General features: G+C 54.7%; 1 protein-coding gene across 1 annotated transcript in view; it reads left to right on the top strand.

Annotated features, from left to right (window-relative positions):
* The first annotated feature begins 905 nt into the window (after nt 1–905).
* Nucleotides 906–21157, top strand: part of LOC141173642 (protein inscuteable homolog) — a 34802-nt gene continuing 14550 nt past the window's right edge. The window contains exons 1-3 of the mRNA XM_073657942.1: nt 906–1328; nt 16346–16398; nt 18679–18802. Coding sequence (XP_073514043.1) covers nt 906–1328; nt 16346–16398; nt 18679–18802 — 600 coding nt within the window. The remainder of the gene's footprint in view (nt 1329–16345; nt 16399–18678; nt 18803–21157) is intronic.

Below are 21157 nucleotides of genomic sequence, written 5' to 3'. Positions count from 1 at the left end.
CTGGTTGGGATTGGCCCTGACGCTCACTGGTTGGGATTGGCCCTGACCCCCACTGGTTGGGATTGGCCCTGACCCCCACTGGTTGGGATTGGCCCTGACGCCCACTGGTTGGGATTGGCCCTGACACGCACTGGCTGGGATTGGCTCTGACGCCCACTGGCTGGGATTGGCCCTGACGCCCACTGGTTGGGATTGGCCCTGTCGCCCACTGGCTGGGATTGGCCCTGACGCCCACAGGCTGGGATTGGCCCTGACGCCCACTGGTTGGGATTGGCCCTGACGCCCACTGGTTGGGATTGGCCCTGACGCTCACTGGTTGGGATTGGCCCTGACGCCCACTGGCTGGGATTGGCCCTGACGCCTACAGGCTGGGATTGGCCCTGACGCCCACAGGCTGGGATTGGCCCTGACGCCCACAGGCTGGGATTGGCCCTGACGCCCACTGGTTGGGATTGGCCCTGAGGCTCACTGGCTGGGATTGGCCCTGACGCCCACTGGTTGGGATTGGCCCTGACGCCCACAGGCTGGGATTGGCCCTGACGCCCACTGGTTGGGATTGGCCCTGACACGCACTGGCTGGGATTGGCCCTGACGCCCACAGGCTGGGATTGGCCCTGACACCCACTGGTTGGGATTGGCCCTGACACCTAGTGGCTGGTAGCAGCCCAGACACCCAGCTCCACCAGTGCAGTTGGCCGTCTTCTCTGCTCACACTTGTAGCTGGCTGGACCTGCCCCTAGTTGGATCATAGGATGGTTAACGATGCCCCAACACCCTCCCTATAACTGTCCTCACCAAAGGATGGGATTTTCCATCCCATCCCCACACATTGGTGTCCCTGCCATACCAGCCATGATCCAAACCACCCATAATGAATCCCCAGTTCTGTGTGGCTCTTACTGCCGATGACGGCTGAATGTTCATGTCCCTGTGTCGCGATGGCTGGTGTGACGCTTCCTGTGCCATGTGGTGTCTATTGCAGGATGAACCTGATGCAAGTGGACTCAGTACAGCGGTGGATGGACGACCTCCTGCTGATGACGGAGTGTGAGTGTATGTGCATTCTCCAGTCCAAGCCCATCAGTGTGGACGACGACTCGCAGACGGACCTGATGTTCACCTCACAGGACAGCACCCAGAGCAGCCTCGAGATGCTACTGCGGAGAGCCTGGATCATCAGCACCGAGCTCACCAAGATAGTGCAGAAGCTGGAGAGGAACCGCTGGAAACGGATCCATTGTATGAGCATCAGAACCAACTGCCACGTCTGCTCCATGATAAAGGAGTACAACACCTTCTCCAGAACGTCAACAGACCAGATGCAGGAGGTAAGCTGGAAAGTGTCCAGACCACCATTACAGGGGCGCGCAGTGCCTATCATGTCCACATCAGCATGGCCGATATAGTGCTCCTGTGCGGTGTCCAAGGAATCAATCACTCCGCACAACTCCATGTAGGGTCCACAGGGGTCCTGTAACCTTTCCAGCAGAGGCGGCCAAGAGCTGCCTCCAGGGGTCCGGTCTACATCACACCCTGCACCCCAGTCACTCGGCCACACACGGCGTCATTGCAGGAGTTGAGCACACACACAGCGTCATTGCGGGAGTCGAGCACACACACAGCGTCATTGCAGGAGCCGAGCACACACACAGCGTCATTGCGGGAGTCGAGCACACACACAGCGTCATTGCAGGAGCCGAGCACACACACAGCATCATTGCGGGAGTCGAGCACACACACAGCGTCATAGCAAGAGCCAAGCACACACACAGCGTCATTTCATGAGCCAAGCACACACACGACGTCATTTCATGAGCCGAGCACACACACAGCGTCATTGCGGGAGTCGAGCACACACACAGCGTCATTGCAGGAGTTGAGCACACACAGCGTCATTGCGGGAGTCGAGCACACACACAGCGTCATTGCAGGATCCGAGCACACACACAGCGTCATTGCGGGAGTCGAGCACACACACAGCGTCATAGCAAGAGCCAAGCACACACACAGCGTCATTTCATGAGCCAAGCACACACACGACGTCATTTCATGAGCCGAGCACACACACAGCGTCATTGCGGGAGTCGAGCACACACACAGCGTCATAGCAAGAGCCAAGCACACACACAGCGTCATTTCATGAGCCGAGCACACACACGGCGTCATTTCAGGAGCCAAGCACACACACGACGTCATTTCAGGAGCCGAGCACACACACGGCGTCTTTGCAGGAGCCGAGCAAACACACACAGCATCATTTCAGTAGCCGAGTACACAAACCGTGTCATTGCAGGAGCCGAGCATACACACAGCGTCTTTGCAGGAGCTGAGCACACACACAGCGTCTTTGCAGGAGTTGATCACACACACGGCGTCATTTCAGGAGCCGAGCACACACACGGCGTCATTTCAGGAGCCGAGCACACACACGGCGTCATTTCAGGAGCCGAGCACACACACGGTGTCTTTGCAGGAGCCGAGCACACACACGGCGTCATTGCAGGAGCTGAGCAAACACACACAGCGTCTTTGCAGGAGTTGATCACACACACGGCGTCATTTCAGGAGCCGAGCACACACACGGCGTCATTTCAGGAGCCGAGCATACACACGGCATCATTTCAGGAGACGAGCACACACACGGCGTCATTTCAGGAGCCGAGCACACACGGCGTAATTTCAGGAGCCGAGCACACACACAGCGTCATTTCAGGAGCCGAGAACACACACGGCGTCATTTCAGGAGACGAGCACACACACGGCGTCATTTCAGGAGACGAGAACACACACGGCGTCATTTCAGGAGCCGAGAACACACACGGCGTCATTTCAGGAGACGAGAACACACACGGCATCATTTCAGGAGACAAGGACACACACGGCGTCATTTCAGGAGCCGAGCACACACGGCGTCATTTCAAGAGCCGAGCACACACACGGCGTCATTTCAGGAGCCGAGCACACACACGGCGTCATTTCAGGAGCCGAGCACACACACGGCGTCATTTCAGGAGCCGAGCACACACACGGCTTCATTTCAGGAGCCGAGCACACACGGCGTCATTTCAGGAGACGAGCACACACACGGCGTCATTTCTGGAGCCGAGCACACACACGGCATCATTTCAGGAGCCGAGCACACACACGGCGTCATTTCAGGAGCCGAGCACACACACGGCGTCATTTCAGGAGCCGAGCACACACACGGCGTCATTTCAGGAGCCGAGCACACACACGGCGTCATTTCAGGAGTCGAGCACACACACAGTGTCTTTGCAGGAGCCGAGCACACACAGCTTCATTGCAGGAGCCGAGCACACACACAGCGTCATTGCAGGAGTCGAGCAAACACACAGTGTCTTTGCAGGAGTCAAGCAAACACACAAAGCGTCATTGCAGGAGTCGAGCACACACACAGTGTCTTTGCAGGAGTCGAGCACACACACAGCGTCATTGCAGGAGTCGAGCAAACACACACAGCGTCATTTCAGGAGCCGAGCACATACACAGTGTCTTTGCAGGAGTCGAGCAAACACACACAGCGTCATTTCAGGAGTCGAGCACACACACAGTGTCTTTGCAGGAGTCGAGCAAACACACACAGCGTCATTTCAGGAGTCGAGCACACACACAGCGTCATTGCAGGAGTCGAGCACACACACAGCGTCATTGCAGGAGTCGAACACACAGCGTCATTGCAGGAGTCGAGCACACAGCGTCATTGCAGGAGTCGAGCACACACACAGCGTCATTGTAAGAGCCGAGCACACACACAGCGTCTTTGCAGGAGCCGAGCACACACACAGCGTTTTTGCAGGAGCCGAGCTCACACACAACATCTTTGCAGGAGCCGAGCACACACACAGTGTCTTTGCAGGAGCCGAGCTCACACACAACGTGTTAGCAGGAGCCGAGCACACACACCGCCTCATTGCAGGAGTCGAGCACACACACCGCATCATTGCAGGAGTCGAGCACACACACAGCGTCTTTGCCGGAGACGAGCACACACACAGCGACATTGCAGGAGTCGAGCACACACACAGTGTCATTGCAGGAGTCGAGCACACACACAGCGTCATTGCTGGAGTCGAGCACACAGTGTCATTGCAGGAGTCGAGCACACACACAGTGTCATTGCAGGAGCCGAACACACACACAGTGTCATTGCAGGAGTCGAGCACACACAAAGCGTCATTGCAGGAGTCGAGCACACACACAGTGTCATTGCAGGAGTCGAGCACACACATAGTGTCATTGCAGGAGCCGAGCACACACACAGCATCTTTGCAGGAGCCGAGCACACACAGCGTCATTGCAGGAGTCGAGCACACAGCGTCATTGCAGGAGTCGAGCACACATACAGCCTCATTGCAAGAGCCGAGCACACACACAGCGTCTTTGCAGGAGCCGAGCACACACACAGCGTCTTTGCAGGAGCAGAGCACACACAGAGCGTCTTAGCAGGAACCAAGCACACACACCGCCTCATTGCAGGGGTCGAGCACACACACCGCGTCATTGCAGGAGTTGAGCACACACACAGCGTCTTTGCATGAGCCGAGCACACACACAGCGTCATTGCAGGAGTTGAGCACACACACAGCGTCTTTGCAGGAGCCGAGCACACACACAGCGTCTTTGCAGGAGCCGAGCACACACACAGCGTCTTATCAGGAGTCGAGCACACACACCGCGTCATTGCAGGAGTCGAGCACACACACCGCGTCATTGCAGGAGTCGAGCACACACACAGCGTCATTGCAGGAGCCGAGCACACACACAGTGTCATTGCAGGAGTCGAGCACACACACAGCGTCATTGCTGGAGTCGAGCACACAGTGTCATTGCAGGAGTCAAGCACACACACAGTGTCATTGCAGGAGTCGAGCACACACACAGCGTCATTGCTGGAGTCGAGCACACAGTGTCATTGCAGGAGTCGAGCACACACACAGTGTCATTGCAGGAGCCGAGCACACACACAGCGTCATTGCAGGAGTCGAGTACACACACATTGTCATTGCAGGAGTCGAGCACACAGCGTCTTTGCAGGAGCCGAGCACACACACAGCGTCTTTGCAGGAGCCGAGCACACACACAGCGTCATTGCAGGAGCCGAGCACACACACAGCATCTTTGCAGGAGTCGAGCACACACACAGCGTCATTGCATGAGCCGAGCACACACACAGCGTCATTGAAGGATCCGAGCACACACACAGCGTCATTGCAGGATCCGAGCACACACACAGTGTCATTGCAGGAGCCGAGCACACACACAGCGTCATTGCAGGAGCCGAGCACACACACAGCGTCTTTGCAGGAGTCGAGCACACACACGGCGCCATTGCACGTGCTGAGCACACACTCAGCGTCATTGCAGGAGCCGAGCACACACACAGCGTCTTTGCAGGAGCCAAGCACACACACGACGTCATTGCAGGAGCCGAGCACACACACGGCGTCATTGCAGGCACTCTCTCATTCCTGTGTGTTATTGCAGTGGAAAACTACTAAGGTTCAATAAAATTGGCAATTATTATATTCATTAAAAATCCAAAGTACAAAAATGTAAAAAAAAAATACACACATGTAGTCTGTAACGTGCTACAAACCGTCCATGGGTTCTTAATCATAACTGGGGATCCTGTGTGCAGCGAAGGAGGGATGAGAGCACTCCTGCACGGACACTGTGTGCACTGAGCTGCTGCACGGACACTGTGTGCGCTCAGCTGCTGCACGGACACTGTGTGCACTCAGCTGCTGCACGGACACTGTGTGCACTGAGCTGCTGCACGGACACTGTGTGCACTGAGCTGCTGCACGGACACTGTGTGCGCTGAGCTGCTGCACGGACACTGTGTGCGCTCAGCTGCTGCACGGACACTGTGTGCACTCAGCTGCTGCACGGACACTGTGTGCACTGAGCTGCTGCACGGACACTGTGTGCACTGAGCTGCTGCACGGACACTGTGTGCGCTGAGCTGCTGCACGGACACTGTGTGCGCTGAGCTGCTGCACGGACACTGTGTGCGCTCAGCTGCTGCATGGACACTGTGTGCACTCAGCTGCTGCACGGACACTGTGTGCACTGAGCTGCTGCACGGACACTGTGTGCACTGAGCTGCTGCACAGACACTGTGTGCACTGAGCTGCTGCACGGACACTGTGTGCACTGAGGTGCTGCGGTGTCAATGCGGATGAACAGGGCCAAAATCGTGTCTTCTGCCTGAATTATTTTCCAACCTCGTCTGTGATAATCCAGCAATGATGAGCCTGGTTCTATCACCGCATCCATCCTCACCAGGATCAGGATTATACTGCTCGTGTCCATTGTTTTGTCAGTGAGGCTCCAGCTTACAACAGAACTTCAGAGAATCAGAGAAAGGGTTATTCCAAAAAAAAACAAGTTACACCCTACCTGTAAGACAGGTGATCTCTTGCTGATCACTCCCGAAATCCGGGCTCTGCAGCCTTATTCTGAATGAAGCAGAGGTGCGCATGCTCGACCCCCACCCCATTATTTGTCAATAGGAGTGCCAGAAAAAGCCGAGCATACGCACTTCTGCCCCATTTAGCACTAGGTCACAGAGCCCCTATCACATGGGGAGAATTCCTCTCTTCCGCTTCTCATCTTCTCTCCTCACCTCTGCTCCTCTCCTCCTTTCTTCTGCTTTGCCTCTATTCCTCTTCTCTTCTCCACCGCTCCTCCTCTCCTTCTCATCTTCTTCTCTCCTCACCTCCTCTCTTCCGCTCCGCCTCTATTCCTGTTCTCCTCTCCTCTGCTCCTTCTCTCCTCCATTCCTCTCCTTCTCCCCTCCTCCTCCGCTCCTCCTCTCTTCCACTCTTCCTCTCTTCCATTCCTCCACTCCTTGTCTCCTCCACTCATCCTCTCCTCCGCTTTTCATCTTCTCCTCTCCTCCCCTTGTCTCCTCTCCTCCCCTCTGCTCCTCTCTTCTGCTCCACCTCTATTCCTCTTCTCCTTTCCACCGCTCCTTCTCTCCTCTGCTCCTCCTCTCCTCTGCTTTTCATGTTCTCCTTTCCTCCCCTCCTTTTGTCCTCTCCTCTGCTCCTTCTCTCTTCCTCTCATCTGCTCCTCCTCTCCTCTGCGCCTTCTCCTCTGCTCCTTCTCCTCTGCTCCTCCTCTCATCTGCTCCTCCTCTCCTCTGCTCCTTCTCCTCACCTCCACTCTTCTCTTCCTCTTCTCTGTGCCTCCTTTCCTCTGCTCCTTCTCCTCTCTTTTACTTTTTTCTTCCTCTCCTCTGTGCCTCCTTTCCTCTGCTCCTTCTCCTCTCTTTTACTCTTTTCTTTCCTCTCCTCTGCTCCTTCTCCTCTCTTCCTCTCCTCTGTTCCTCCTCTCCTCTGCTCCTCCTCTTGTCCTCTCCTCTGTTCCTCCTCCTTTTGTCCTCTCCTCTTCTCTGCTGCTCCTTTTGTCCTCTCCTCCTCTTCTCTGCTCCTCCTCTCCTTTCCACCTCTCCTCTGCTTCTCCTCCTCTCCTCTGCTCCTCCTCTCCTCTGTGTCACGCAAGGTGTGGGAAAGACTTAGTGCAACACAGAGGGAAGAGGGAAAGGGAGCCCAGACTCAAGGGGAAGGGGAGACCTCCTAGTCTGGTCTAGTGTCACACTATCTCAGCTACTGTCCCTATATTGGCTCTTCACGCCGTACGCGTGCCTCGCCCTTACTTTCCCTGGCGTATGGCTAAGGCTAGGGAAGGGGGAAAATGAGCACTAGTCGATCCCCACTAAACTCTAGAGACAACAAGGGTAGACAAACAGGGGGAGATTGCTTAGCTTTAGATGACTCCAGACAAATGCGCACACGGCCTCAAGCTCCAGAGAGGACGAAGTACTTCTCTTGCTAAAGCCTCACAAGTAGTAATGAATATCGCCGGCACCTCCCTCTCAGACACACCAGGTATTTATACACCCAGGCCAGGGACCTAATTAGCCAGAGGGAGGTAGCTGCTGGGTTCTAGAGAGTGCCTCTAAGAAGATGTCTACAATGCCAAATGTAGAGATCTCCTGCAACCAACTCCATTGCGACTGTCTGTCACCTCTGACACACCCGTGACACTCTGCTCCTTCTCCTCTCCTCTGCTCCTCCTCTCCTCTGCTCCTTCTCCTCTCCTTTGTTCCTCCTCTCCTCTGCTCCTTCCCCTCTCCTCTGTTCCTCCTCTCTTCTGCTCCTCCTCTCCTGTGCTCCTTCTCCTCTCCTCCTCCTCTCCTGTGCTCCTTCTCCTCTGCTCCTTCCCCTCTCCACTGTTCCTCCTCTCCTCTGCTCCTTCTCCTCTCCTCCTCCTCGCCTCTGCTCCTTCTCCTCTGTTCCTCCTCTCCTCTGCTCCTTCTCCTCTCCTCCTCCTTGCCTCTGCTCCTTCTCCTCTCCTCCTCCTCGCCTCTGCTCCTTCTCCTCTCCTCCTCCTCTCCTCTTCTCCTCCTCGCCTCTGCTCCTTCTCCTCTGTTCCTCCTTTCCTCTCTTCCTCCTCTCCTCTTTCTCCTCTGCTCCTTCTCCACTGCTCCTTCTCCTCTGCTCCTCCTCTCCTCTGCTCCTCCTCTCCTCTGCTCCTTCTCCTCTCCTCCTCTGCTCCTTCTCATCTCCTCTGTTCCTCCTCTCTTCTGCTCCTCCTCTCCTGTGCTCCTTCTCCTCTCCTCCTCTTCTCCTGTGCTCCTTCTCCTCTGCTCCTTCCCCTCTCCACTGTTCCTCCTCTCCTCTGCTCCTTCTCCTCTCCTCGCCTCTGCTCCTTCTCCTCTCCTCTGCTCCTTCTCCTCTCCTCCTCCTCTCCTCTGCTCCTCCTCGCCTCTGCTCCTTCTCCTCTGTTCCTCCTCTCCTCTGCTCCTTCTCCTCTGCTCCTTCTCCTCTCCTCTGCTCCTCCTCTCCTCTGCTCCTTCTCCTCCTCTGCTCCTTCTCCTCTCCTCTGCTCCTTCTCCTCTGCTCCTCCTCTCCTCTTCTCCTCCTCGCCTCTGTCCTTCTTCTCTGTTCCTCCTCTCCTCTGCTGCTCCTTCTCCTCTCCTCCTCTGCTTCTTCTCCTCTCCTCTGCTCCTTCTTCTCTCCTCCTCTGCTCCTCCTCTCCTCTCCTCCTCTGCTCCTCCTCTCCTCTGCTCCTTCTCCTCTGCTCCTCCTCTCCTCTGCTCCTCCTCTCCTCTGCTCCTTCTCCTCTCCTCCTCTGCTCCTCCTCTCCTCTGCTCCTTCTCTCCTCTGCTCCTCCTCTTCTCTGCTCCTCCTCTTCTCTGCTCCTCCTCTCCTCTGCTCCTTCTCCTCTCCTCCTCGCCTCTGCTTCTCCTCTGTTCCTCCTCTCCTCTGTTCCTCCTCTCCTCTGCTCCTCCTCTCCTCTGCTCCTCCTCTCCTCTGCTCCTTCTCCTCTCCTCCTCTGCTCCTTCTCCTCTCCTCCTCTGCTCCTTCTCCTCTCCTCCTTCTCCTCCTCTGCTCCTCCTCTCCTCTGCTCCTTCTCCTCTCCTCCTCTGCTCCTCCTCACCTCTGCTCCTCTCCTCCTCTGCTCCTCCTCGCCTCTGCTCTTTCTCCTCTGTTCCTCCTCTCCTTTGCTCCTCCTCTCCTCTGCTCCTTCTCCTCTCCTCCTCTGCTCCTTCTCCTCTCCTCCTCTGCTCCTTCTCCTCTCCTCTGCTCCTTCTCCTCTGCTCCTCCCCTCCTCTGCTCCTTCTCCTCTGCTCCTCCTCTCCTCTGCTCCTTCTCCTCCTCTCCTCTGCTCCTCCTCGCCTCTGCTCCTTCTTCTCTGTTCCTCCTCTCCTCTGCTCCTCCTCTCCTCTGCTCCATCTCCTCTCCTCCACTGCTCCTTCTCCTCTCCTCCTCTGCTCCTCCTCGCCTCTGCTCCTTCTCCTCTGCTCCTCCTCGCCTCTGCTCCTTCTCCTCTGCTCCTCCTCGCCTCTGCTCCTTCTCCTCTGCTCCTTCTCCTCTGCTCCTCCTCTCCTCTGCTCCTCCTCTCCTCTGCTCCTTCTCCTCTCCTCCTCTGCTCCTCCTTGCCTCTGCTCCTTCTCCTCTGTTCCTCCTCTCCTCTGCTCCTCCTCTCCTCTGCTCCTTCTCCTCTCCTCCTCTGCTCCTCCTCGCCTCTGCTCCTTCTCCTCTGCTCCTCCTCTCCTCTTCCTCTCCTCTCCTCTGCTCCTTCTCCTCTCCTCCTCTACTCCTCCTCGCCTCTGCTCCTTCTCCTCTGTTCCTCCTCTCCTCTGCTCCTTCTCCTCTGCTCCTTCTCCTCTGCTCCTCCTTGCCTCTGCTCCTTCTCCTCTGCTCCTTCTCCTCTGCTCCTCCTCTCCTCTGCTCCTCCTCTCCTCTGCTCCTTCTCCTCTCCTCCTCTGCTCCTCCTTGCCTCTGCTCCTTCTCCTCTGTTCCTCCTCTCCTCTGCTCCTCCTCTCCTCTGCTCCTTCTCCTCTCCTCCTCTGCTCCTCCTCGCCTCTGCTCCTTCTCCTCTGCTCCTCCTCTCCTCTGCTCCTCCTCTCCTCTGCTCCTTCTCCTCTCCTCCTCTGCTCCTCCTCACCTCTGCTCCTTCTCCTCTGTTCCTCCTCTCCTCCTTCTCCTCTGCTCCTTCTCCTCTGCTCCTCCTTGCCTCTGCTCCTTCTCCTCTGCTCCTCCTCTCCTCTGCTCCTCCTCTCCTCTGCTCCTTCTCCTCTCCTCCTCTGCTCCTCCTCACCTCTGCTCCTTCTCCTCTGTTCCTCCTCTCCTCCTTCTCCTCTGCTCCTTCTCCTCTGCTCCTCCTTGCCTCTGCTCCTTCTCCTCTGCTCCTCCTCTCCTCTGCTCCTCCTCTCCTCTGCTCCTTCTCCTCTCCTCCTCTGCTCCTCCTCTCCTCTGCTCCTTCTCCTCTCCTCCTCTGCTCCTCCTCTCCTCTGCTCCTTCTCCTCTGCTCCTCTTCTCCTCTGCTCCTCCTCTCCTCCTCTGCTTCTTCTCCTCTGCTCCTTCTCCTCTGCTCCTCCTCTCCTCTGCTCCTCCTCTCCTCTGCTCCTTCTCCTCTGCTCCTCCTTGCCTCTGCTCCTTCTCCTCTGTTCCTCCTCTCCTCTGCTCCTCCTCTCCTCTGCTCCTTCTCCTCTCCTCCTCTGCTCCTCCTCGCCTCTGCTCCTTCTCCTCTGCTCCTCCTCTCCTCTGCTCCTCCTCTCCTCTCCTCTGCTCCTTCTCCTCTCCTCCTCTGCTCCTCCTCGCCTCTGCTCCTTCTCCTCTGTTCCTCCTCTCCTCTGCTCCTTCTCCTCTGCTCCTTCTCCTCTGCTCCTCCTTGCCTCTGCTCCTTCTCTTCTGCTCCTTCTCCTCTGCTCCTCCTCTCCTCTGCTCCTCCTCTCCTCTGCTCCTTCTCCTCCTCTCCTCTGCTCCTCTTTTCCTCTGCTCCTTCTCCTCCTCTCCTCTGCTCCTCCTCTCCTCTGCTCCTTCTCCTCTGCTCCTTCTCCTCTGCTCCTTCTCCTCTGCTCCTCCACGCCTCTGCTCCTTCTCTGCTCCTCTTCTCCTCCTCTCCTCTGCTCCTTCTCCTCTGCTCCTCCTCTCCTCTGCTCCTTCTCCTCCTCTGCTCCTCTCCTCCTCTGCTCCTTCTCCTCTCCTCCTCTGCTCCTTCTCCTCTGCTCCTTCTCCTCTGCTCCTCTTCTACTCTGCTCCTCCTCTCGTCTGCTCCTTCTCCTCTCCTCCTCCTCTCCTCTGCTCCTTCTCCTCTGCTCCTCTCCTCCTCTGCTCCTCCTCTCCTCTGGTCCTTCTCCTCTGCTCCTCCTCTCCTCTGCTCCTTCTCCTCTCCTCCTCTGCTCCTCTCCTCCTCTGCTCCTCCTCGCCTCTGCTCCTTCTCCTCTGCTCCTCTTCTCCTCTGCTCCTCTTCTCCTCTGCTCCTCTCCTCCTCTGCTCCTTCTCCTCTGCTCCTTCTCCTCTGCTCCTCCTCTCCTCTGCTCCTTCTCCTCTCCTCCTCTGCTCCTCCTCTCCTCTGCTCCTTTTCCTCTCCTCTGCTCCTTCTCCTCTGCTCCTCTCCTCCTCCTCTCCTCCTCTGCTCCTTCTCCTCTGCTCCTCCTCTCCTCGCCTCTGCTCCTTCTCCTCTGCTCCTCTCCTCCTCTGCTCCTTCTCCTCTGCTCCTTCTCCTCTGTTCCCCCTCTCCTCTGCTCCTCCTCGCCTCTGCTCCTTCTCCTCTGCTCCCCCTCGCCTCTGCTCCTTCTCCTCTGCTCCTTCTCCTCTGCTCCTCCTTGCCTCTGCTCCTTCTCCTCTGCTCCTTCTCCTCTGCTCCTCCTCTCCTCTGCTCCTCCTCTCCTCTGCTCCTTCTCCTCTCCTCCTCTGCTCCTCCTTGCCTCTGCTCCTTCTCCTCTGTTCCTCCTCTCCTCTGCTCCTCCTCTCCTCTGCTCCTTCTCCTCTCCTCCTCTGCTCCTCCTCGCCTCTGCTCCTTCTCCTCTGCTCCTCCTCTCCTCTGCTCCTCCTCTCCTCTCCTCTGCTCCTTCTCCTCTCCTCCTCTACTCCTCCTCGCCTCTGCTCCTTCTCCTCTGTTCCTCCTCTCCTCTGCTCCTTCTCCTCTGCTCCTTCTCCTCTGCTCCTCCTTGCCTCTGCTCCTTCTCCTCTGCTCCTTCTCCTCTGCTCCTCCTCTCCTCTGCTCCTCCTCTCCTCTGCTCCTTCTCCTCTCCTCCTCTGCTCCTCCTTGCCTCTGCTCCTTCTCCTCTGTTCCTCCTCTCCTCTGCTCCTCCTCTCCTCTGCTCCTTCTCCTCTCCTCCTCTGCTCCTCCTCGCCTCTGCTCCTTCTCCTCTGCTCCTCCTCTCCTCTGCTCCTTCTCCTCTCCTCCTCTGCTCCTCCTCACCTCTGCTCCTTCTCCTCTGTTCCTCCTCTCCTCTGCTCCTTCTCCTCTGCTCCTTCTCCTCTGCTCCTCCTTGCCTCTGCTTCTTCTCCTCTGCTCCTTCTCCTCTGCTCCTCCTCTCCTCTGCTCCTCCTCTCCTCTGCTCCTTCTCCTCTCCTCCTCTGCTCCTCCTCTCCTCTGCTCCTTCTCCTCTCCTCCTCTGCTCCTCCTCTCCTCTGCTCCTTCTCCTCTGCTCCTCTTCTCCTCTGCTCCTCCTCTCCTCCTCTGCTCCTTCTCCTCTCCTCCTCTGCTCCTCCTCTCCTCTGCTCCTTCTCCTCTGCTCCTCTCCTCCTCTGCTCCTCCTCTCCTCTGCTCCTTCTCCTCTGCTACTCCTCTCCTCTGCTCCTTCTCCTCTCCTCCTCTGCTCCTCTCCTCCTCTGCTCCTCCTCGCCTCTGCTCCTTCTCCTCTGCTCCTCTTCTCCTCTGCTCCTCTCCTCCTCTGCTCCTTCTCCTCTGCTCCTTCTCCTCTGCTCCTCCTCTCCTCTGCTCCTTCTCCTCTCCTCTTCTGCTCCTCCTCTCCTCTGCTCCTTCTCCTCTCCTCCTTCTCCTCTGCTCCTCTCCTCCTCTGCTCCTCCTCTGCTCCTTCTCCTCTGCTCCTCCTCTCCTCTGCTCCTCCTCTCCTCTGCTCCTTCTCCTCTGCTCCTCCTTGCCTCTGCTCCTTCTCCTCTGTTCCTCCTCTCCTCTGCTCCTCCTCTCCTCTGCTCCTTCTCCTCTCCTCCTCTGCTCCTCCTCGCCTCTGCTCCTTCTCCTCTGCTCCTCCTCTCCTCTGCTCCTCCTCTCCTCTCCTCTGCTCCTTCTCCTCTCCTCCTCTGCTCCTCCTCGCCTCTGCTCCTTCACCTCTTTTCCTCCTCTCCTCTGCTCCTTCTCCTCTGCTCCTCCTTGCCTCTGCTCCTTCTCTTCTGCTCCTTCTCCTCTGCTCCTCCTCTCCTCTGCTCCTCCTCTCCTCTGCTCCTTCTCCTCTGCTCCTTCTCCTCTGCTCCTCTTCTCCTCTGCTCCTTCTCCTCCTCTCCTCTGCTCCTCCTCTCCTCTGCTCCTTCTCCTCTGCTCCTTCTCCTCTGCTCCTCCTCGCCTCTGCTCCTTCTCTGCTCCTCTTCTCCTCTGCTCCTCCTCTCCTCTGCTCCTTCTCCTCTGCTCCTCCTCTCCTCTGCTCCTTCTCCTCCTCTGCTCCTCTCCTCCTCTGCTCCTTCTCCTCTCCTCCTCTGCTCCTCTCCTCCTCTGCTCCTTCTCTTCTGCTCCTTCTCCTCTGCTCCTTCTTCTCTGTTCCTCCTCTCCTCTGCTCCTTCTCCTCTGTTCCTCCTCTCCTCTGCTCCTTCTCCTCTGTTCCTCCTCTCCTCTGCTCCTTCTCCTCTGCTCCTCTCCTCCTCTGCTCCTTCTCCTCTGCTCCTCCTCTCCTCGCCTCTGCTCCTTCTCCTCTGCTCCTCTCCTCGCCTCTGCTCCTTCTCCTCTGCTCCTCTCCTCCTCTGCTCCTTCTCCTCTGCTCCTTCTCCTCTGCTCCTCTTCTCCTCTGCTCCTCCTCTCGTCTGCTCCTTCTCCTCTCCTCCTCTGCTCCTCCTCTCCTCTGCTCCTTCTCCTCTGCTCCTCTCCTCCTCTGCTCCTCCTCTCCTCTGCTCCTTCTCCTCTGCTCCTCCTCTCCTCTGCTCCTTCTCCTCTCCTCCTCTGCTCCTTCTCCTCCTCTCCTCTGCTCCTTCTCCTCTGCTCCTCCTCGCCTCTGCTCCTTCTCCTCTGCTCCTCTTCTCCTCTGCTCCTCTTCTCCTCTGCTCCTCTCCTCCTCTGCTCCTTCTCCTCTGCTCCTCCTCTCCTCTGCTCCTTCTCCTCTCCTCCTCTGCTCCTCCTCTCCTCTGCTCCTTCTCCTCTCCTCTGCTCCTTCTCCTCTGCTCCTCTCCTCCTCCTCTCCTCCTCTGCTCCTCCTCTCCTCACCTCTGCTCCTTCTCCTCTGCTCCTCTCCTCCTCTGCTCCTTCTCCTCTGCTCCTTCTCCTCTGCTCCTCCTCTCCTCTGCTCCTTCTCCTCTCCTCCTCTGCTCCTCCTCGCCTCTGCTCCTTCTCCTCTGCTCCTTCTCCTCTGCTCCTCTTCTCCTCTGCTCCTCCTCTCGTCTGCTCCTTCTCCTCTGCTCCTCCTCTCCTCTGCTCCTTCTCCTCTCCTCCTCTGCTCCTCTCCTCCTCTGCTCCTTCTCTTCTGCTCCTTCTCCTCTGCTCCTTCTCCTCTGTTCCTCCTCTCCTCTGCTCCTTCTCCTCTGTTCCTCCTCTCCTCTGCTCCTTCTCCTCTGTTCCTCCTCTCCTCTGCTCCTTCTCCTCTGCTCCTCTCCTCCTCTGCTCCTTCTCCTCTGCTCCTCCTCTCCTCGCCTCTGCTCCTTCTGCTCTGCTCCTCTCCTCGCCTCTGCTCCTTCTCCTCTGCTCCTCTCCTCCTCTGCTCCTTCTCCTCTGCTCCTTCTCCTCTCCTCCTCTGCTCCTCTCTTCCTTCCTGTTATTGGGTGAGCTACCTTGATATAGTAGACAATGACAATTCAGGAGACCTTTATTATGACCAGCATTTATAGACGCCTGTGTATACAAACACGTTAACAAAAAGGATGGACCTCATTTTATATTTTTGCGCCCAAAAATGGAACCTAGAACATCGCTTTAACTTGCTGTAGTTTGTGTAGTAGTAAATCTGTCAGACAGTAAAATGGAAAGAAGACGCAGATCCGTCGTGTTATAGATTGGTAATAATATAATAGATAGGTGACGCGTCGTCATCGTCGTGTGTATAATGTCATTACGGGATCATCATCATCGGAGGACAGAACAGACAAAACCTCCAGCCCTGGACACGTCTGACGTCCTATTACACGATGATGAGGATGATGAAGGTAATTTTCGTGTCCTCTCTTGGGCTCTCGGTCCTTTTAGCTCTTCTTCTTTTATTTTCTTTCCCATCTAAACTTTTGTACCATTTGCTGAGACCTCGAGCAGAGAGAACATAGCGCCGCCGTGATTTTCCGTATCGCCTCGACAGGACTCGATTTGCATTCAGGGCGTCGGGGCGCTGGCGGCCGTTAGTTAATTGTAGGGATCTCGCGGCAGAAGATTGTTTATTGTGATAATTGAATGACTTTGGATAGTTACAATGTTTCCTCTTAGAAACGTAAAATAGAAGCTGCATTATCTACTTGTAATTTCCAGAGGTCGGATCCATCACATTCGCTGCGTAGATTCTCCTCGCCGCCTCTCCACTCTCCCGCACTTATCCCGGTAATAGTTGCTTGGGATCGACATAAATTATGGGAAAAAATAATGTGTTATCAGGTTCAGAACAGCGTAATAACTTTTAATGAAGTCGTTTTAGAGGAAAGTGAGCACAATCACATCGCGGCAGATGAAAAATATGTTTTCCGGATGTGGACGATTGACTCGCTGGGTGCGTAATGTGAATGTTCTGCTGACACCGTCAAGTATTTATAGATCCGCTGATATTTATGGTCAGACAGGACATCGGGCTTAATGTTTATGCATCTTAGCAGCATTATCCGCCCTGCCGGCCCTTTAAATCAGGCCGATAACAAATGTCCCTTTTATTCGTCCGCAGTATGAAACTTTATTAATGGAGAAATGTTCCGAACTTACAGAAATCACCGAAAGGTAAGAACAAGTCACAGGAACGTGCAGATTTACTGAATTTAGGTGAGACCGCCCGAAAAAAAAACCTCAGCTGGATGTGACGCCCGTGTCCGGACTCCTCGCCACCTCTTCACTGGCTTTCGCCTAAATTTCGCCGCGGTTTGGCAAACTTGTCCTATTTTATCCCTCATCGTAAAACACTCTCTCTGCAACACTGTAATAAACACATAATGGACAGGACTGGACGCCGTGCGGTAAAACGTCGGCTTACACTCTCTGAGCACCAACGCAGTAGTGAATCTGCCCCAATATTCCTGTGAGGGGCGCCACGTCCGGCTGAACAGAGAAATGTTACTGCTGTGTGTGCGCTTCATTGCGTCACTGTCCCGTAGCTTTACTATTGGGGTGCACTCACATATATGGGGGGGCAACTTACTTACGTAAAATTAGTGTCGTTCTCATCTCTGGACGGAGAATTGTAGAAAGCCAAGTTCTGCCACCAAAACCGTCCATGACGATGATCGCAGAGGCTGCCGCCGCGTCTGAAGTCACTCCGGTGTCTCTAGGCCCCTTCGCATGTCCTGGACGGGCCGTCCGCCTTCTTTCCTCGAATGCCTCACCCACCCATTATAAGCTATGGGCGGCTCACATGTCTGGGATGACCAGGGTTCGCATGTCGTGGACGGGCCGTCCGCCTTCTTTTCTCGAATGCCTCACCCACCCATTATAAGCTATGGGGCGGCTCACATGTCTGGGATGACCAGGGTTCGCATGTCGTGGACGGGCCGTCCGCCTTCTTTTCTCAAATGCCTCACCCACCCATTATAAGCTATGGGGCGGCTCACATGTCTGGGATGACCAGGGTTCGCATGTCGTGGACGGGCCGTCCGCCTTCTTTCCTCGAATGCCTCACCCACCCATTATAAGCTATGGGCGGCTCACATGTCTGGGATGACCAGGGTTCGCATGTCGTGGACGGGCCGTCCGCCTTCTTTTCTCGAATGCCTCACCCACCCATTATAAGCTATGGGGCGGCTCACATGTCTGGGATGACCAGGGTTCGCATGTCGTGGACGGGCCGTCCGCCTTCTTTCCTCGAATGCCTCACCCACCCATTATAAGCTATGGGGCGGCTCACATGTCTGGGATGACCAGGGTTCGCATGTCCTGGACGGGCCGTCCGCCTTCTTTTCTCTAATGCCTCACCCACCCATTATAAGCTATGGGGCGGCTCACATGTCTGGGATGACCAGGGTTCGCATGTCGTGGACGGGCCGTCCGCCTTCTTTTCTCTAATGCCTCACCCACCCATTATAAGCTATGGGGCGGCTCACATGTCTGGGATGACCAGGGTTCGCATGTCCTGGACGGGCCGTCCGCCTTCTTTTCTCTAATGCCTCACCCACCCATTATAAGCTATGGGGCGGCTCACATGTCTGGGATGACCAGGGTTCGCATGTCCTGGACGGGCCGTCCGCCTTCTTTTCTCTAATGCCTCACCCACCCATTATAAGCTATGGGGCGGCTCACATGTCTAGGATGACCAGGGTTCGCATGTCGTGGACGGGCCGTCCGCCTTCTTTCCTCGAATTCCTCACCCACCCATTATAAGCTATGGGGCTGCTCACATGACCAGGGTCAATACAAGTCTATGGGTCTGTGTATAATCCATGTGTCATCCGTGTGCTGCACATGTCTAACAGTGCAAAGTACAGGAGAAGCTTTGTCATTTCTTTTTCTTTTGCCATAGCAGAAAACACTGACGACACAATGGGAAACATACCGGCACCATATGCCACAAATCCACCTCAATGTCCTGTTACTTATGGATGTATTATTCTACCAGACAATAGGGATCTAGGGTGTAACACCACAATGGAGTCAATCCGAAAAATGTGCAAAAAAAGAAAAAGGTGGCACTCACCGTCCATTGAAAGATCCTTTATTCAGCAAAAATGATAACATGGATGCAGGAGAGTTAGGAACACTTAATGGACCATTGCGAGTTCATTACTCTCCTGCATTCATGTTTTCATTTTTGCTGAATAAAGGATCTTTCAATGGACGGTGAGCGCCACCTTTCTTTTTGCACATTGATCCAAAACACTGATGACACGGTACTGTTTTTTCCAGTAGCGGTTTTATACGGACATGTGAAGGAGGCCTAAAGCTGCGTCTATGGAGAACTGTGTTGTGATTGGATGATGTGAAGTGGCGCTGTCCCCCTCGCCGGTGCCGCTGCTTTACTTCTCGTGATATTTCTACTTTTACCCCTTCACTGAACCCTGAATTGTATTCCAGGTGCACACAGACAGATGAGGAGGATGCCCTGGCAGCGATGAAGGCCTCCATTAACCAGGTCCTGACCGCGGTCGGCCAGGCATTCAGTCAGCTGATTAATCTCGCCCTGATCCAGGAAGTGAAGGTGACGAATCTCATAGAACAGAAAATCACATGAAATCTGACCACTCGGTTTTTGTGTCGCAGTCACGAGTTGCAGCTCGGTAACGCTCGTGCATTGCTGTGTTGTTACTGTGCAGATTGATACATTGTTGCTTTATACAGTGAAGGAAATAAGCATTTGATCCCTTGCTGTTTTTGTAAGTTTGTCCACTGACAAAGACATGAACAGTCTATAATTTTAAGGGTAGGTTAATTTTCACATTGAGAGATAGAATATCCCCCCAAAAAAAATCACATTGTATAAATGAAATACATTTTTTGCAGAAAAGCACCCCCAAAGTATAATGTTTCCCCCACCATGCTTCACGGTTGGGACGATGTTCTTAGGGTTGTACTTATCCTTCTTCCTCCAAACACGGCGAGTTGAGTTAATGCCAAAGAGCTCAATTTTTGTCTTATCTGACCACAACACCTTCTCCCAGTAACTCACAGAATCATCGAGGTGTTCATTGGCAAACTTCAGACGGGCCTGCACATGTGCCTTCTTGAGCAGGGGGACCTTGTGGGCACTGCAGGATTTTAAACCTTTAAGGCGTAATGTGCTACCAATGGTTTTCTGTGTTCCCAGCTACCTTGAGATCATTAACAAGTTCCCCCCGTATAGTTTTAGGCTGATCTCTCACCTTCCTCATGATTAAGGATACCCCACGAGGTGAGATTTTGCATGGTGCCCCAGATCGATGTCGATTGACAGTCATTTTGTATTTCTTCCATTTTCTTACTATTGCACCAACCGTTGTCTCCTTCTCACCCAGCGTCTTACTTATGGTTTTGTAGCCCATTCCAGCTTTGTGCAGGTCTATGATCTTGTCCCTGACATCCTTAGAAAGCTCTTTGGTCTTGCCCATGTTGTAGAGGTTAGAGTCTGACTGATTAATTGAGTCTGTGGACAGGAGTCTTTTATACGGGTGACTATGTAAGACAGCGGTCTATAATGCAGGTAACGAGTTGATTAGGAGCCAGAACTTATAAGGGTTTGTAGGGGATCAAATACTTATTTCTCATTGCAAAATGCAAATAAATGTATCTAATTTATACAATGTGATTTTCTTGATTTTTTGGGGGGATATTCTATCTCTCAATGTTAAAATTAACCTATCCTTAAAATTATAGACTGTTCATGTCTTTGTCAGTGGGCAAACTTACCAAAACACCAAGGGATCGAATACTTATTTCCTTCACTGTATAATGCCAATCCCAAAAAATCAAGATGTCTTCACTTTGTGATCAATGAGGGTCTGTCAGGATCTGGAGCATAAAGAGGGGGGGTCCGTATAAAACCCCTCCAAAGTTTCCGCATGTGCACCTCCCGCAGCACAGAGAACTTCAGCTCCACTCCATACGCATGAATGTACCAAGTGCATTGCGACAATGTATCATTTTGGTCACATGGTGCAAGAAAATTCCTTTTAATGAGGAATCTGATTTTCCTTCACCTCTGATCACACGACTGCAAAGAAATCAGCATTTCACCAGCGCAGAGGTTGGGGCAGAGAATGGGTAGAAGTTTATGGAGTTTCTCAGCGTTTTTGGGCTCCTGGAGATGGTCGTTAGGTTTATGGACTTTTCTAGGACTGTTGAATAATCCGGAATGCTTGATAATCCAGCACCGGCCGGGTCCCATTGATTTTACTGTAATCTCTGCTCACATTGCTACGTTGTGTTTCTCGGCGTCTCTGGGGTTAACCCCGTCACTGCCCCCCGCTCTGATTGTTATAATTGGCGCTCCCTCCTGGATCTGCGCCTGTGGGAATCCTCCTGTCGTATAGCAGGACGCAGCCGGTCCCACATCCCGCCGTTAATCCACAGCGATTCCCCGTCCTCGCTTTCTGCAGCTTTTATCGTATTTGACAGAGAAGATTATTTTTAAGGAAAATGCAGTTTTCTTGTCAACAAGAATGGTCAGGACTGAGCGAGCGGAGGAATGGGCACTGACAGGTGGCGGCGTGCGCCCAGCCAGTCCGGTGAGATCATTACTGACGTGACTATTTCAGAAGACGGATCTGTGTCTGCCGCGCGGTGCACTAATCCATGATGAGTGATGTCATAGGATGATGTCATGCTGCCCCGTGGAGCCGCACGTCTGCCCAAGGTCACATGGCTGCAGGAAAGGCCACCTCTTATTGTCAGTTCCTTCCTCTTTTTTTTTTTCCTTTCTACAGGATGAAAGTCCCACAAAAAGCTTCGATACATCATTTACCAGAATGACGGCGCTAAGTGAATGAGCGCTACGATTCTCTCTGAATTACGGGAAAAGCAGAGGAGGCGTTGACCGCCTGGACCAGGCTCCAGCATCTCCTGCTACCCACGGGGTTAA

The sequence above is a fragment of the Phyllobates terribilis genome, unplaced genomic scaffold (genome assembly GCF_046119375.1).
Source record: "Phyllobates terribilis strain yellow unplaced genomic scaffold, ASM4611937v1 Scaffold_13__5_contigs__length_258822181, whole genome shotgun sequence".
Lineage (NCBI taxonomy): Eukaryota > Metazoa > Chordata > Amphibia > Anura > Dendrobatidae > Phyllobates > Phyllobates terribilis.
Note: the sequence above shows the minus strand (reverse complement) of the source record. Positions and strands in the feature narration are given on the sequence as shown.